The sequence below is a fragment of the Eschrichtius robustus genome, chromosome 8 (assembly GCF_028021215.1).
Source record: "Eschrichtius robustus isolate mEscRob2 chromosome 8, mEscRob2.pri, whole genome shotgun sequence".
Lineage (NCBI taxonomy): Eukaryota > Metazoa > Chordata > Mammalia > Artiodactyla > Eschrichtiidae > Eschrichtius > Eschrichtius robustus.
In genome coordinates this window covers 55,178,840-55,191,810 of record NC_090831.1, presented here as the reverse complement: position 1 = coordinate 55,191,810, position 12,971 = coordinate 55,178,840, and the positions used below count along the sequence as shown (strand labels likewise).

The following is a 12,971-nucleotide window of genomic DNA, read 5'->3' as shown; positions in this document are numbered from 1 at the left end:
TTTCTTTTAATGCAATAAATAAAAACTGGGAGAAAACAATGGAAAACAAAATTAATAGAAACATGTTGATATGGTTTTGTTTAATAATAGAGATACCCATCGGTAAACAGGAACAGAAAACTATTGACTTTATCTTGATCCCATCCCAAACTAATGTACATGTTTGTCAGTTTTCTAATAGGTCTTTTCTGTTCTGATCTCCAACAATGAACATTTTACTTGATTTTGTTTCCATCCCCTTCTATCTTTACATTTCTATGTTACTCTTTGAGATTCCCTGTGGAGTTACAAATATGTTTCCCTTTGTATTGTAAAGATAAAATAGCATTGAAAACAAGCAAAAGAAGGAGGAAACAACCCGCAGGGATTGCAAAGCTGGTGCATTTACCCAGAATGTCTGTACTGTATCCTCTTCCCCAAGGGCATGTGGAATAACACTTTCATACTCCTGAGAGAAAGCCACATCCCTCAGAAAGTTTTTGGCTATTTATAGTGTTTTTGTTTATTTTAGTTCTCTTTGCTCTGGGGGCCTTTAAAAAAAAAAAAAAAAACAGTATTAGTCTATTCTTCCTAATAATGAATGTCTGAGAAGATGCTTGTGATATATACAGCATAGTCCAGAAGTTGAAGTTCATTAATAATTGGAATGTTGTGGAGTATGAAGTAATGAATACTAATTACTCCTTTCATGTCTGACAGCTCCCTGTGGACCAATACATCAGCCCAGACTTTAATTTGGCTGTAGTAATGGTTTCATCAATAGCACATTAAATCTGTGTTTGAGAAGATATACAGTTGAACCTGACCCACACAGTAGATACCCCGTCATAAAATGACCACAGGCTGACAACAGCTGGGTAATTACAAACAATTAAATCCACCAAACTCCAGATAATCCTAATCTTAAGTAAAATATATCGTATGGTATCAATCGACAGAAAACATATCTGGGAAGATTTATCAACACATACTTTTTCCAAAGCAAATTTACTGGCTTACATATTAGAGAAGCAGCTGATGTGTAAAGCATCTTCATAAAATTCTCTCTCTTTAATCTTTCTAATCTCCCCAAATATTAATTGAAGTACTTTTTGAACTTTAATTTCAGCTGGAGTAACCTTACTGCAAGATGTATTTCAGCTTGTTCCTGAGCATATCAATGTTTCTTAAAGACAATTTATACTTCATTCTATATTTAATTTCATATGGTTATTCTTTTAGTAATAGTCTTTAAGTAGCATTCCCTAGAAAGAAACTTAAAACTAATAGAAATATTAGCTAGATGATAGAAATTTCTATTTTTACAGATAGTATTTATTTTATAATGACTAAGTTTCCTGAAGGTTGTGCGAAAATTAATAGGAACTGTTTTAGTTAGCAAGTTTCCAGTTTATGTATGATTATGTCGCTGCTCTTGGAGTTGCTGCCATGCGATTGTTCTGTAGTTGATTATGGATCTCTTTGAATGAGTTCCTGGGTGAAATTTAAGATAGAACCATGTTAAATTAAACCCCACACTGAATAGAACGTGCTCTCTTGAGCTGGAAGCTTACGGTTTTTCAATAAACTCTGGAGTGATGTTGTTCTCTCATTATGTCCCTAGGGGTAAGTATATTTTTGTTTTCAAGTCAATTCATGCCCTCATCTGGTAGAATTCGGCATTCTAGTCTCTCCCAATTTCTAAAGTTGAAAAAACAAAGTTTAATTGCAGAAAAATCCTCCAGCAACCTTGCTATCCCTAAATTCAATCTAAAAAATTTTAGGTGTAATATTCAGGGTCTACAGGTAGTACATCTTCTCATTCATCTTGCTAACATTGTTTGACTTTATCTGAAAGAAAATACCAAACAGGGCCACAGATTCAGAACCTTTAGATTCTTTTCTTTAAAAAAGCAATTTTCTAAAAAAAAGAACAATACAAATGGAACCAGAATTTCTTTATTTTTCATGCTACATTATAATGTTTAAATAAGGATATATTGAAGTACCTTTATAAATATATATAACATGTATGTTTTATACATAAAGGCTATATACGTATATCAAAGGGGAAATAATCTATGATTTTTTCGCTTTTTTTTTTTCTGTTCAGTGGTATCTGGACTCTTGCGACTTTAATCTTTTTTAAAGAAATTCTAATCAAAGTTTGCTTTTATCTTAGAAGGACGTGTTGGTTATATTAACTGCATGAAGCAGTGAGACAACTCATTTCAATTCAGGACTTTCTTTCCTTCCTTTCCGTGAACGTCTGGCCAGCTGTGCAGCTTTGAGCCGAATCCTTTCTTCCCGAGCCGGGTTTGACCACCTCGCTCCGGCCTTCCTGCCGAGGTTGCTAAGTAACCCCTCCCGGCTGCCCGCGTGGCACCTGACCCTTCAGCTGTGCGCGCAGCCGGGGCTATTGCAGCTCACAAGTCTAATCTAGAAGCTTTTCATTTGAAACAGCGGGACATGCAGTAAGGCTTTTAGATGTCTATTGAGAAGGTTTTTTGCTTCTCCTGAGTGTGTTTTTTTCCCCCAACTCCTGGAACTATTTTATTTACTTATCTCAAAACCCACCTGCTATCTCTTCACCTTGACAAAGCAGCTCAAGTGAGGCCTGGAGAATGGACTTCCTCCTATTCAGAGAATGTGTTAGCTCTCTGAATCATCCATCCCAGAGGGACAACCTTCAGTATAATAATACAATATTTTCAGAAATTTCTCACCCAACTGTGTTGTAAGAAAGGTTTTGCAAATGTTTTTTAAAAATAGCATTTTACTGCAGCCATTCCTAGTAAAGACTTGGAGCTGCCCCAGAAGCAAGTCCTTATGCTAAATTGAATATTGCTGCTTTTCCATGTCTGGTTTTACATGGCAATAAAAAATAATGGTGGTTTTGTTCACGTAGTCAGAATATCTGATCATGTAGAGAAATTCATGTCGGTTTTTATGATCCAAGACTGAGGGCACTTCCAACAGTAGCTACACTAAATCTTGAGAACGGTGCCAACAGAAGTGAAAGACATTTCCTTAGTTTCTAGACATATTTCTCAGAAATAAGAAATGCAGATTGTAATCTCAGACTTCAGACTCTCATCTTGGTTATTTTGAAATGATGCTGCATCTCTCAACTCACAGAGATTCTGGTTTTCAGGTAAATCTGAGAATTGGGAGAGATGTTCCCCCATGTCTATCACAGAAATGCTGGGAACATTAGCCAAGAAATTATTTTCAAGTATTTTAAATGTAATTGCGTATCCATCCTCCAAAATAGTAATGACCTTCCATGACTTGAAGAAATTACAAATCTTTTCATCCCCATGATGACTTTTGGCTGGATTGTGATTAATCTTTGAAAGAATTTTGAAATTCCCAAGTACCTGGTTTTTATGCCGACCTGACACATGGAAAACTAAATTTATAGTTAATTTATGGATGATAGTCTTTATTATACAATAACTCATTCAACATTACAATAATTCACTGAGCATTTTGGCATACTTCAGTATTTTCTTTTCCTCAAAGCCAGAAGTTAGAAAACTTCTGTAAGTAAGGTTTTTTACTTTTAAAATTTTAGAAATTAAGTAATTCATTTTATGAAAATATCCATCAGAAATTATAGCCCTTGGGTTCGGGCTGGGCACCTCCATAATGAGTGCTAGTCTCCTTTATAAACAAGGACAGCATGTCTAACCAAAGATCAGCAGGGCATGTCCTCTGAGCTGTGTCTTTATATTTTTTTTCTCTAGTGGTCATTGATTGTTACTGAGTCAGTCATATTCTCTCAGTACTCTCCTGTGATCAGTGGTCAGACAGGTCGACAGAGGCCAGGGTTGCAAGCTGTCATCATCAAACAGAGCAAATTACCCTGCAGTGGGATGCAGTGAACTTTCTACTAGGAGTCTAGAGACCCAGATTCCAGTCCCAGCTCTGCCACTAAGCTATATGACCTTGGACAAGTCATAAACTCTTTAGGTCCATAAAAAAGAATCCATTGAATGATCTCTAGGGGCCCTTCTGGCTCTAAAATTACTAGGTGAGACAGAATGTGGACAGCTCACTCTCTGTCCTATCCAATTAAAATATGGTGTTTTTACTGGGAAAACCCATTTTATTTCAGTTGCGAGTTCATATAATCAGTCTGTCATGTCCAAACCAGCACTTCTCAGCCAGAGAGAAAAGGGGGCAGGAGGAGCTCAGTCCCTTGGAGGGATGAGTAAAAACCCTCTGGGAGCGATTCCAGCCCACACTCAGAGACCCCTGCCCTGCTTGCTTCTCACTGTGATGCAGTGTCGGGGGCCCGAGTCCTGTTCCTGGGCGACGTGGAGCTGGAGGGTGGGTTAAGAACCACTGCTTTTACAGAATAGCTGGAAGAGAGAAGAGGTCCAAGTTTCAGGTTGCCCTTCCCACCTGCTGTTGCTTCTCCTTGGCTTTGAATTTCAAGCTCTCGGAGCTGCCTGCTGTGTTCTAGAAGTTACAAACTCTGGACTCCTGTCTTTCACAGAAACAACACAGTGATTGTTTGCTTTTCCCACCCCTCTGGTTAACTCCGTTGTTTTTTGAATCCTTCAGGTCAAGAGAGAGCACTAGCCATCAGTTTATTTTTCCCAGATCGGAGATTAACCAAAAATTAACCTAGCAGCCATGACAAAACCCACTGAGTCATTATGTAGTTTTTGCCTTTCATAGATCATAAACACCCCCAATTGAGGATCATTTACCATCCCTGGGAAATGTAAACCTATAAAATAATGTTTCAGAGCAAAATAGAAAACCAGTTTTATAGGCAGATATCCTTCTCTTTGCCATCAGCACAGCAAGTTCCCCGATTAACTGTCTCTTCACAGAGAAAGTCGGCTCTGTCCCTCTAGCAGATGGATTTCTGGTTCTCAAACTGGGGTATGTGAATGCCTCAGGGCATATGTAGGTATGCAAGGGAGGTTTAGAACTGTAGAATCATCTCTCGGTCACCTTATGGAGTGTGGCTTTAACTGAGATGTTTGGTTTAATGCATCGTTGATGAGTTAAAAGTTATTGTCACCTGCACCCAGAAGCAAAATTGTCAGAACCTCATGCTCCTATTGGCCAGTCCCTCACTTTTTTTTTCTCAGAAACCTAGAGAGGGAGGCACGCTCAGGTGTAGTGGCTAACCGGAAAAATTGTAACTTGCTGTTACTGGGTAGTCCAGTGGGATTAGCTGCTGTTGCTTTAAGAGGAGGTTATGCTGATACCACTAACTGGTGGACCCTCTAGCGTGGCGATGGGCAAGCAGCCTGTCTTGATGTGTGGCCCAGGAGCTGAGGATGGTTTCAAAGAGCTGTCATAAAGAAGCATATATGAAAAAAAAAAAAAAAAAAAAAAAAAGAAGCATATATGGCAGAGACGTATGTGGCTGACAAAGCTTGAAATACCTACTCTCCGGCCATTTACAGAAAGAGTTCTCCAACTGCTCTACAGGGGTTTCTCCATGAGGCCTGAACACCTCTGACTTTCAAATATGTTAGTCATCTGGGTTTTTTTTTTAGCTTTTTATTTTACATTGGAGTACAGTTGATTTACAGTGTTGCGTTAGTTTCAGGTGTACAGCAAAGTGATTCAGTTATACATATACATGTATCTATGCTTTTTCAGATTCTTTTCCCAGTTAGGTTCTTACAGGATATTGAGCAGAGTTCCGTGTGCTGTACAGTAGAATATGTTAGCCTTCTTGCTAGGGGCTTGTTTTGATTCTCAAGTACCCTCTCCATCCCCACCCACTGCACACACCTCAAATCTGAATTGACTGCGTACCGCAGTTCCTAACCCTGCCACAGTGAGCTGTCCCATTAGACAACAGAAATGAAAATACTGGACTTGATTCATTCAGTGTTCGTTTAAATGTACATTTTTCAAGTGAAAAAAATGTTTAAATTCTTTTTTCATCTGGGGGTAGAGGTTAGTGGTTAAACAATGAAGTTTATGAGATGTGAATCAAAACCCAGTGAAAATTCACAAGCAAATTCAATGTGAAATCATGGAAGGTCGTGATAGACCTGGCATTTCTCAGAGTCACTACACGAGGGAGGAATGAATTCAAACCAAGATGGAGCAGTAGTCAGAAAATCACAAGACGACGTACACAGAGGTTTATTTTAAAGTATGAATTTTGTTACTGTGGAGATGTAAATGAGTATAAACTTTGGAATGGCTTATGTGTAAGAACCCCAGGCAGTAATTACATGAAACCATCACTCTTGAAATTTCCATTAAAAGCCAATCATGGAAGTCTTGAAATCTAGGCCAATAGTAATATAGTGGATGACCACTAGCAAAGAAAGATTTTCTCAAAGCTGTTTGCAAGATCAGTTTTGGAAACCCTTGGACAGGGAAGCTCCAGTAATGGGAGAAATTTTGATGGTGCTGTCAATGTAGATATGGTTGAATATGTCTTCAGTCAAAAAGAAGCAAATTGACTAAGAAAGGTGTCCTTATCAATTAAGACCATCCTGTAACACACCTCGCTACGCTCAAAAGTCAAGACTGAACCTCGGAGAAACTATAATTAGCACGGTTACTTACCTTACAGATTGATAAAAGCTCAAATGTAAGTGACTGACCTTTTGTTAGATTGTTGTTCATTTTTGTTCTCTTTTGGTAACACCATTATGGAGGTGTAATTCACATACCGTACAACTTAATCATTTAAAGTGGGCAATTCAGTGGTTTTTAGTGTATTCACAGCATTGAGCAGTCATTACCACAGTCAATTTTAGAATTGAAATCCCTAGGCAAACACTAATCTGATTTCCATCTCTATTGATTTACCTATTCTGGACATTTCGTATAAATAGAATCATACAATATGTGGACTTATATGTGATTGACTTCTTTCACTTGTTTTCAAGGTTCGTCTGTGTTGTAGCATGTATCAGTACTTCTTTCCTTTTTATGGCTGAGTAATATTCCATTGTTTGGATACAACACAATTTGTTTATCCATTCATGAGTTTACAGACAGTGGGTTGTTTCCACCTTTTGGTAACTATGAATAATGCAGCTGTGAACGTTTGTGTACAAATTATGTAGGGACATACGCTTCCCATTCTTTTGAGCATGTACCTAGGAGTAGAATCACTGGGTTACATGGTAACTCTATGTTTAAGATGGTGAGAAACTGAAAACTGGTTTTCAAATTGGTTGCACCATTTTACATTTCCATCAGAAGTGTATGAGGGTTCTAATTTTTCTATATCCTCACCAATACTTGTTCTTGTCAGTGTTTTGTTTTGTTTTTTTTATAACCATCTAGTGGGTGTGAACTGGCACCTTACTGTGGCTTTGATTCACATTTCCCTGATGACTAATGATGCTGAACATCTTTTCAGGTGCTTATTGGACATTTGTAGATCTTCTTTGGAGAAGTATCTATTCAGATCCTGATCCTTTGCCTTTCTTTTAATTGGGCAGATCTTTGATCTTTATATGACCGGACATTGTAGGCACTTAATACATATTTATTTATTGAACTGGATAAGTAAAAGAATAAATGAATCAGTATGTAAAATGTTGTAGTCATATGCCTATTATGAGAGAGTAAGTAATAATGTTAGAGGAAAGACCATGCTTGTTTTGGTAACGATTATAAGCCCCAGTGTCTAGAAGACTCTCTGACAGGCTGGCACTGTGTAGGTGTTCAGTAACTGCTTGCTGAGTGAATGAGTATTTGGTTGCAATATGTTTCATGATAAAAACAAATAACTGAGGACATTATAAGGTAATGATTATCTTACTGAGCATGATATCAACTGGAAGATGTGTGCAAAAGTGTTAACTAGCAGCCACTCCTTGGTTCGCTTTTAACAATTGGCCTGTAGTTCATTTATCTCTTGCTGTTCTCAGTGTTTCATTTGAACGGTGATGTGAATACTCTTTTTTTGATTTTTTTTTTTTTTTAAGGGAAGTATGGTATTGTACAGATATACTGGCTTAGAAGAGGGTTGCCACCTGAATTAAGCTTTTTTCCTTCTGGAACAAAATTAAACACTAGGAAGTCCTAAGTGAAAACAAACCAAAACTTGAAGACTTCACCATTCAACTTAATTTAAAAAAGGCTTCCAAAGTAGCTTGTTGGGAAGATTTTTCAAGCTTGGACACTTAACCAAAAACTGTGACAGATTTTTTTTTTAATTTTATTGAAGTATAGTTGATTTACAATGTTGTGTTAATTTCTGCTGTAGAGCAAAGTGATTGAGTTATACATATATATTCTTTTTCATATTCTTTTCCATTATGGTTTATCAGAGGATACTGAATATAGTTTCCTGTGCCCTACAGTAGGACCTTGTTGTTTATCCATTCTAAATGTAATAGTTTGCATCTGCTAACCCCAAGCTCCTAGTCCATCCCTCTCCCTCCCCACCGTCCCCTTGGCAACCACAAGTCTGTTCTCTATGTCTGTGAGTCTGTTTCTGTTTTGTAGATAGGTTCATTTGTGCCATATTTTAGATTCCACATATAAATGATATCATGTGGTATTTGTCTTTCTCTTTTTGACTTACTTCACTTAGTATGATAATCTCTAGTTGTATCCATTTTACTGCAAGTGGCATTATTTTGTTCTTTTTTATGGCTGAGTAGTTTTCCACTGTATATATGTACCACATCTTCTTTATCCATTCATCTGTCGATGAACATTTAAGTTGTTTCCATGCCTTGGCTGTCGTGAATAGTGCTGCTATGAACATAGGGTTGCATGTATCTTTTTGAATTATAGTTTCATCCAGGTATATGCCCAGGAGTGGGATTGCTGAATCATATGGTAGTTCTGTTTTTAGTTTTCTGAGGAACCTCCATACTGTTTTCCATAGTAGCTGCACCAACTTACATTCCCACCAACAGTGCAGGAGGGTTCCCTTTTCTCCACACCCTGTCCAGCATTTGTTATTTGTAGACTTTTTAATGATGGCCATTCTGACGATGAGAGGTGGTACCTCATTGTAGTTTGGATGTGCATATCTCTAATAATTAGTGATGCTGAGCATCTTTTCATGTGCCTACTGGCCATCTGTATGTCTTCTTTGAAGAAATGTCTGTTAAGGTCTTCTGCCCATTTTTCAATTGGGTCGTTTGGTTTTTTGTTGTTGTTGCTGAATTGTATGAGCTGTTTGTATATTTTGGAGATTAAGCCCTTGTCTGTTGCATCGTTTGCAAATAGTTTCTCCCATTCTGTAGGGCTTTTTTTCTTTCATTGTTTTTAATGGTTTTCTTTGCTGTGCAACAGTTGTAAGTTTGATTAGGTCCCAGTGGTTTATTTTTGTTTTTATTTCTGTTGCCTTGGGAGACTGACCTAAGAAAACATTGGTATGATTTATGTCAGAGAATGTTTTGCCTATGTTCTCTTCTAGGAGTTTTATGGTGTCTTGTTTTACATTTAAGTCTTTAAGCCATTTTGAGTTTATTTTTGTGTATAGTGTGAGGGTGTGTTCTAGCTTCATTGATTTACATGCAGCTGTCCAGCTTTTCCAACACCACTTGCTGAAGAGCCTGTCTCTTCCACATTGTATATTCTTGCCTCCTTTGTCGGAGATTAATTGTCCATAGGTTTGTAGGAGAACTGTGAAAGTTTTTGTTGAAATATAGGATCATTACAATGGAAACAAAAGTTGAGAAATGGATGTAGACAATAGGTCATGAATCTGATCACTCTTTTGAGATTCTTAGCTGTGATGATGAAAGCTTCAGTGATTGAGTGATTTAGTGATTAAAGCTTTAGTGATTTAAAAAAAACTATGATTTTTAAATAATCTTTACACGCTAAAGTTGTTTTATAAAAATCTCCCTAGTCAAATAGAGTGGCCAGTGTATCAGGTACCCTTTTCCTCACTATTTGACGCAAGAGACTTCATCTCAGAGCAAGACACAGTTATGAAACAGCCACCAACAGCAGCCTAAAATATTATCACATTAGGGCATTCTGAGTATCTCTCCTCAAGTTTAAAAAGAGTTATTGCAAATATTGTGACATTTTAGTAAAGAGGATTCAGCATTGCCTGAATGCTGAACTTATTATACAGTGTCTTTCTTTTGAATTGATCCAATTTACCAAAGTTGATAAATTTAGGAAGGTAACATCTCTCCCGTAAGTCAGTAAGATAAGTAGTCATTTTTTTCCCTCATGATTATTTAAAACACTATATTTAAATTAAAAACAATATGGGCTTTGGGTAACATTCTTATCATTGTCATGATGATTCCTCTATAATGAAAATATACACTAAATAGGGAAGAACTCAGAATTTTAGTAAGTATTTAAGGTAAAATAGGAGACTGAGAAGATACTCCTTGCTTCAGCCATGCTCCCAGGGTTCTTAGATGAATTTTCACCCCAACGCAGTTCAGACCACTTTGATGGAAGAATTTGAGAAGTTCCAGCGTTCATGGGTTCTGTCTGTCTGATGCATGAGTGAAAAAATAACTTCCCCTTGGCTAGAGCCTCATAGCAGGTTCCTGGCAGGAAAGAGACCACAAAGTAGGCTGGAATTGTTTGATAGAGTTAACATAGTGACTATTTACAAAAAGAATTTGCAGAGCAAAGGGTAAAGGGACCCCAGTAGAGGTGTTAAGGCTACATAGGATTTGCAGCAGCGGGAAGCCGTTACTGCCTCTAGGCCTGAAGGTATTACTAGGTCCTCTAAGCAGAGCTGTGGAGCGGGTCATAGCAGGACATAGCCTTCACCAGACCACGGCCCTGAAGCTGGCAAGGTCCGCTGGACCTCTCTCTCCTCCTGTACTGCTGTCTCCGGCCAGTTCTTCCATTGGCCAAGCCCATCCAAAACCCGGAGGGCAATGGAGCCCAGGTGATAACATCTTTAGGAATTAGCTACCAGCATCTGAGGTAGAGAAAAATCAGGCCCTCCCCTCGGCAGGGGAGACTGCATTCATTCATAGCTTTGCTTGCAATTACGGGAACCACATCTATCCAGGTGAAGCAAAACAGAGACTATTAGGAGGCTGCAGGGTGCCATGGCAGCTGAGGGGAAGATGCAGCCAGGCTTCAAGGAAGAGGGGACCTGGAAGCCCAGAACATGCTTCCTTTGTGTTACTCATTCATCTGAATACTGGTTTACTTCTCTTCTGGGCAGCCAGGACGGTCTTTCTCTGCTGCTTGGTTCACCAGCAAGACAGAGTGACTTCAACACGAGCTTAGAGGCTCCAGTTCCAACTCTCCCTTCTCTCTGTCCCAATCCTAAATCCCAGGAAAGGTTACTCTGGTTGGAACAGCTCAGACGAAGTACCTGCTCCTGGGTCCCCGTGGCCAGAGGAACAGGGACACAAAAAGAAGCATGGTCGCTGAGAGCCCACCCCTGTGTGAGACGGAGCTTGCAAGAATGCTGTCTAGGCATCCCACACAACAGGCTTCCTAAACTTTGCTTCTGAGCCAGTGCCAAAAGTATTAAGACTGGGTAAAGTGCCCAAGGGATTTGTATGTTTTTTATTTTTAATGAAAATTTTTTTTTGCTACCATTACTCATAGTCACATGACAGGGGCTTAGAAAAGAGAATCACTTCTGCCTAACTTTAAGTGGCTTAAATTAAGCATGTTTAAGGACAAGTATATGTGTATTTTTCATATACATAAATTTTACATGTGTATGTATGTTCACACATATATATGCATGCACACACATAAATGCATACATAGTCATTTTAGTTTATCCTTAAAGAATAACAATGTTTAATATAAGGTTAATCACGGAAAGCATAATATAGTAAATAAAGCTAGTATTTGTTGTTATAGATTTTTTATATGATTTATTGTATTTAATTGTTACAGTGACACTATGAGGTGAGTACTACTATTATCACCGTTTTCCACGTAAAGAAACTTAATCATATAGAGGTTTCGCAGATAATTCCTATTCCTCTTACACTTTAGGGAAACGGAGAGTAGATGAAGAATCATGAATCACCTGGTTTTACGGCCTATATACATTACTAGAATACAGGAATGGAGTGACACCTTCATATCAGTTATGGTACATGAGAGGCTCCAGACTGTCTTTGTTATGCCCCCTTTAGGTATATCAAGATTGGGGATAAAGAGTGTGCATTTAACCGCAACTTTCGTCTTATCCTTCACACAAAACTGGCAAATCCTCACTATAAGCCAGAATTGCAAGCTCAGACAACCCTCCTCAATTTCACGGTCACAGAAGATGGTCTGGAAGCCCAGCTGCTGGCAGAGGTTGTCAGTATTGAAAGGCCAGATTTGGAGAAACTTAAGGTAAAAATTATGAAATCATCCCCCCAGCACTTATTCAGTGCACAGATTATAGTGCCAGACACAGGAGTGTAAGATGGGATGCCTGCCCTCCAGGATCTTTCATTCTAACTGAGAAAAATGAGGGTGTATCTGAACAGTCAAGTAGCAACTCAAGGGTACTTCTGATAAGTAGTTAGGATTGTGCCACAGGAGATGGGCTAGTTGTAGGTCTTGTTTGATGCAGGTGACTAGGGCAAGCAAAGACGCATGCTAGTCATGGAAAGCAGGGCTAGAGAAGCAGGTACGTGCCCTGGAAGGTTAGAAGGAAGAGAGGGCTCTCTTTCCCTCTGCCCAGGTTATAGAGGAATCTTCCCCGGGCTTCCTCTCCCTAAGAGATTGCCTGGGCCCCCGGGAGTTTTTAAACTCTCAAGCTCTGCCTCCAGGAATTAAGTTGATTACTACTTAAATGTTCCTGAGAACCCGTGATTGTCTGTATCCACCCATCTCTGTAGTTTTCAGGGTGACAGTTGCCCTGTGACCTCTGATGTTCTCTGATGGCTAAGTAAGGGCTGTTATGTTTAGCTTTTTTCCTGTGTGAGGATGGAAATAATGACTTTTCTCTCTTTCAATTTGAAGCAGAAACCAGAAGTTTCTTCCTATAGGTTAAATGAATGATATGATATATGGTCATGCTCTGGACCCTGGAGTGCAACCAGCTCTTACCATGCCTTCTGAATGTTTTTTTAAAGAAC

The 12,971-nt window shown here is 38.7% G+C and overlaps 1 protein-coding gene across 1 annotated transcript in view; it reads left to right on the top strand.

Moving 5' to 3' along the window:
• DNAH11 (dynein axonemal heavy chain 11) overlaps positions 1-12,971 on the top strand; it is a 324,223-nt gene that overhangs the window by 266,541 nt on the left and 44,711 nt on the right. Inside the window, exon 66 of the mRNA XM_068550514.1 lies at positions 12,036-12,240. Coding sequence (XP_068406615.1) covers positions 12,036-12,240 — 205 coding nt within the window. The remainder of the gene's footprint in view (positions 1-12,035; positions 12,241-12,971) is intronic.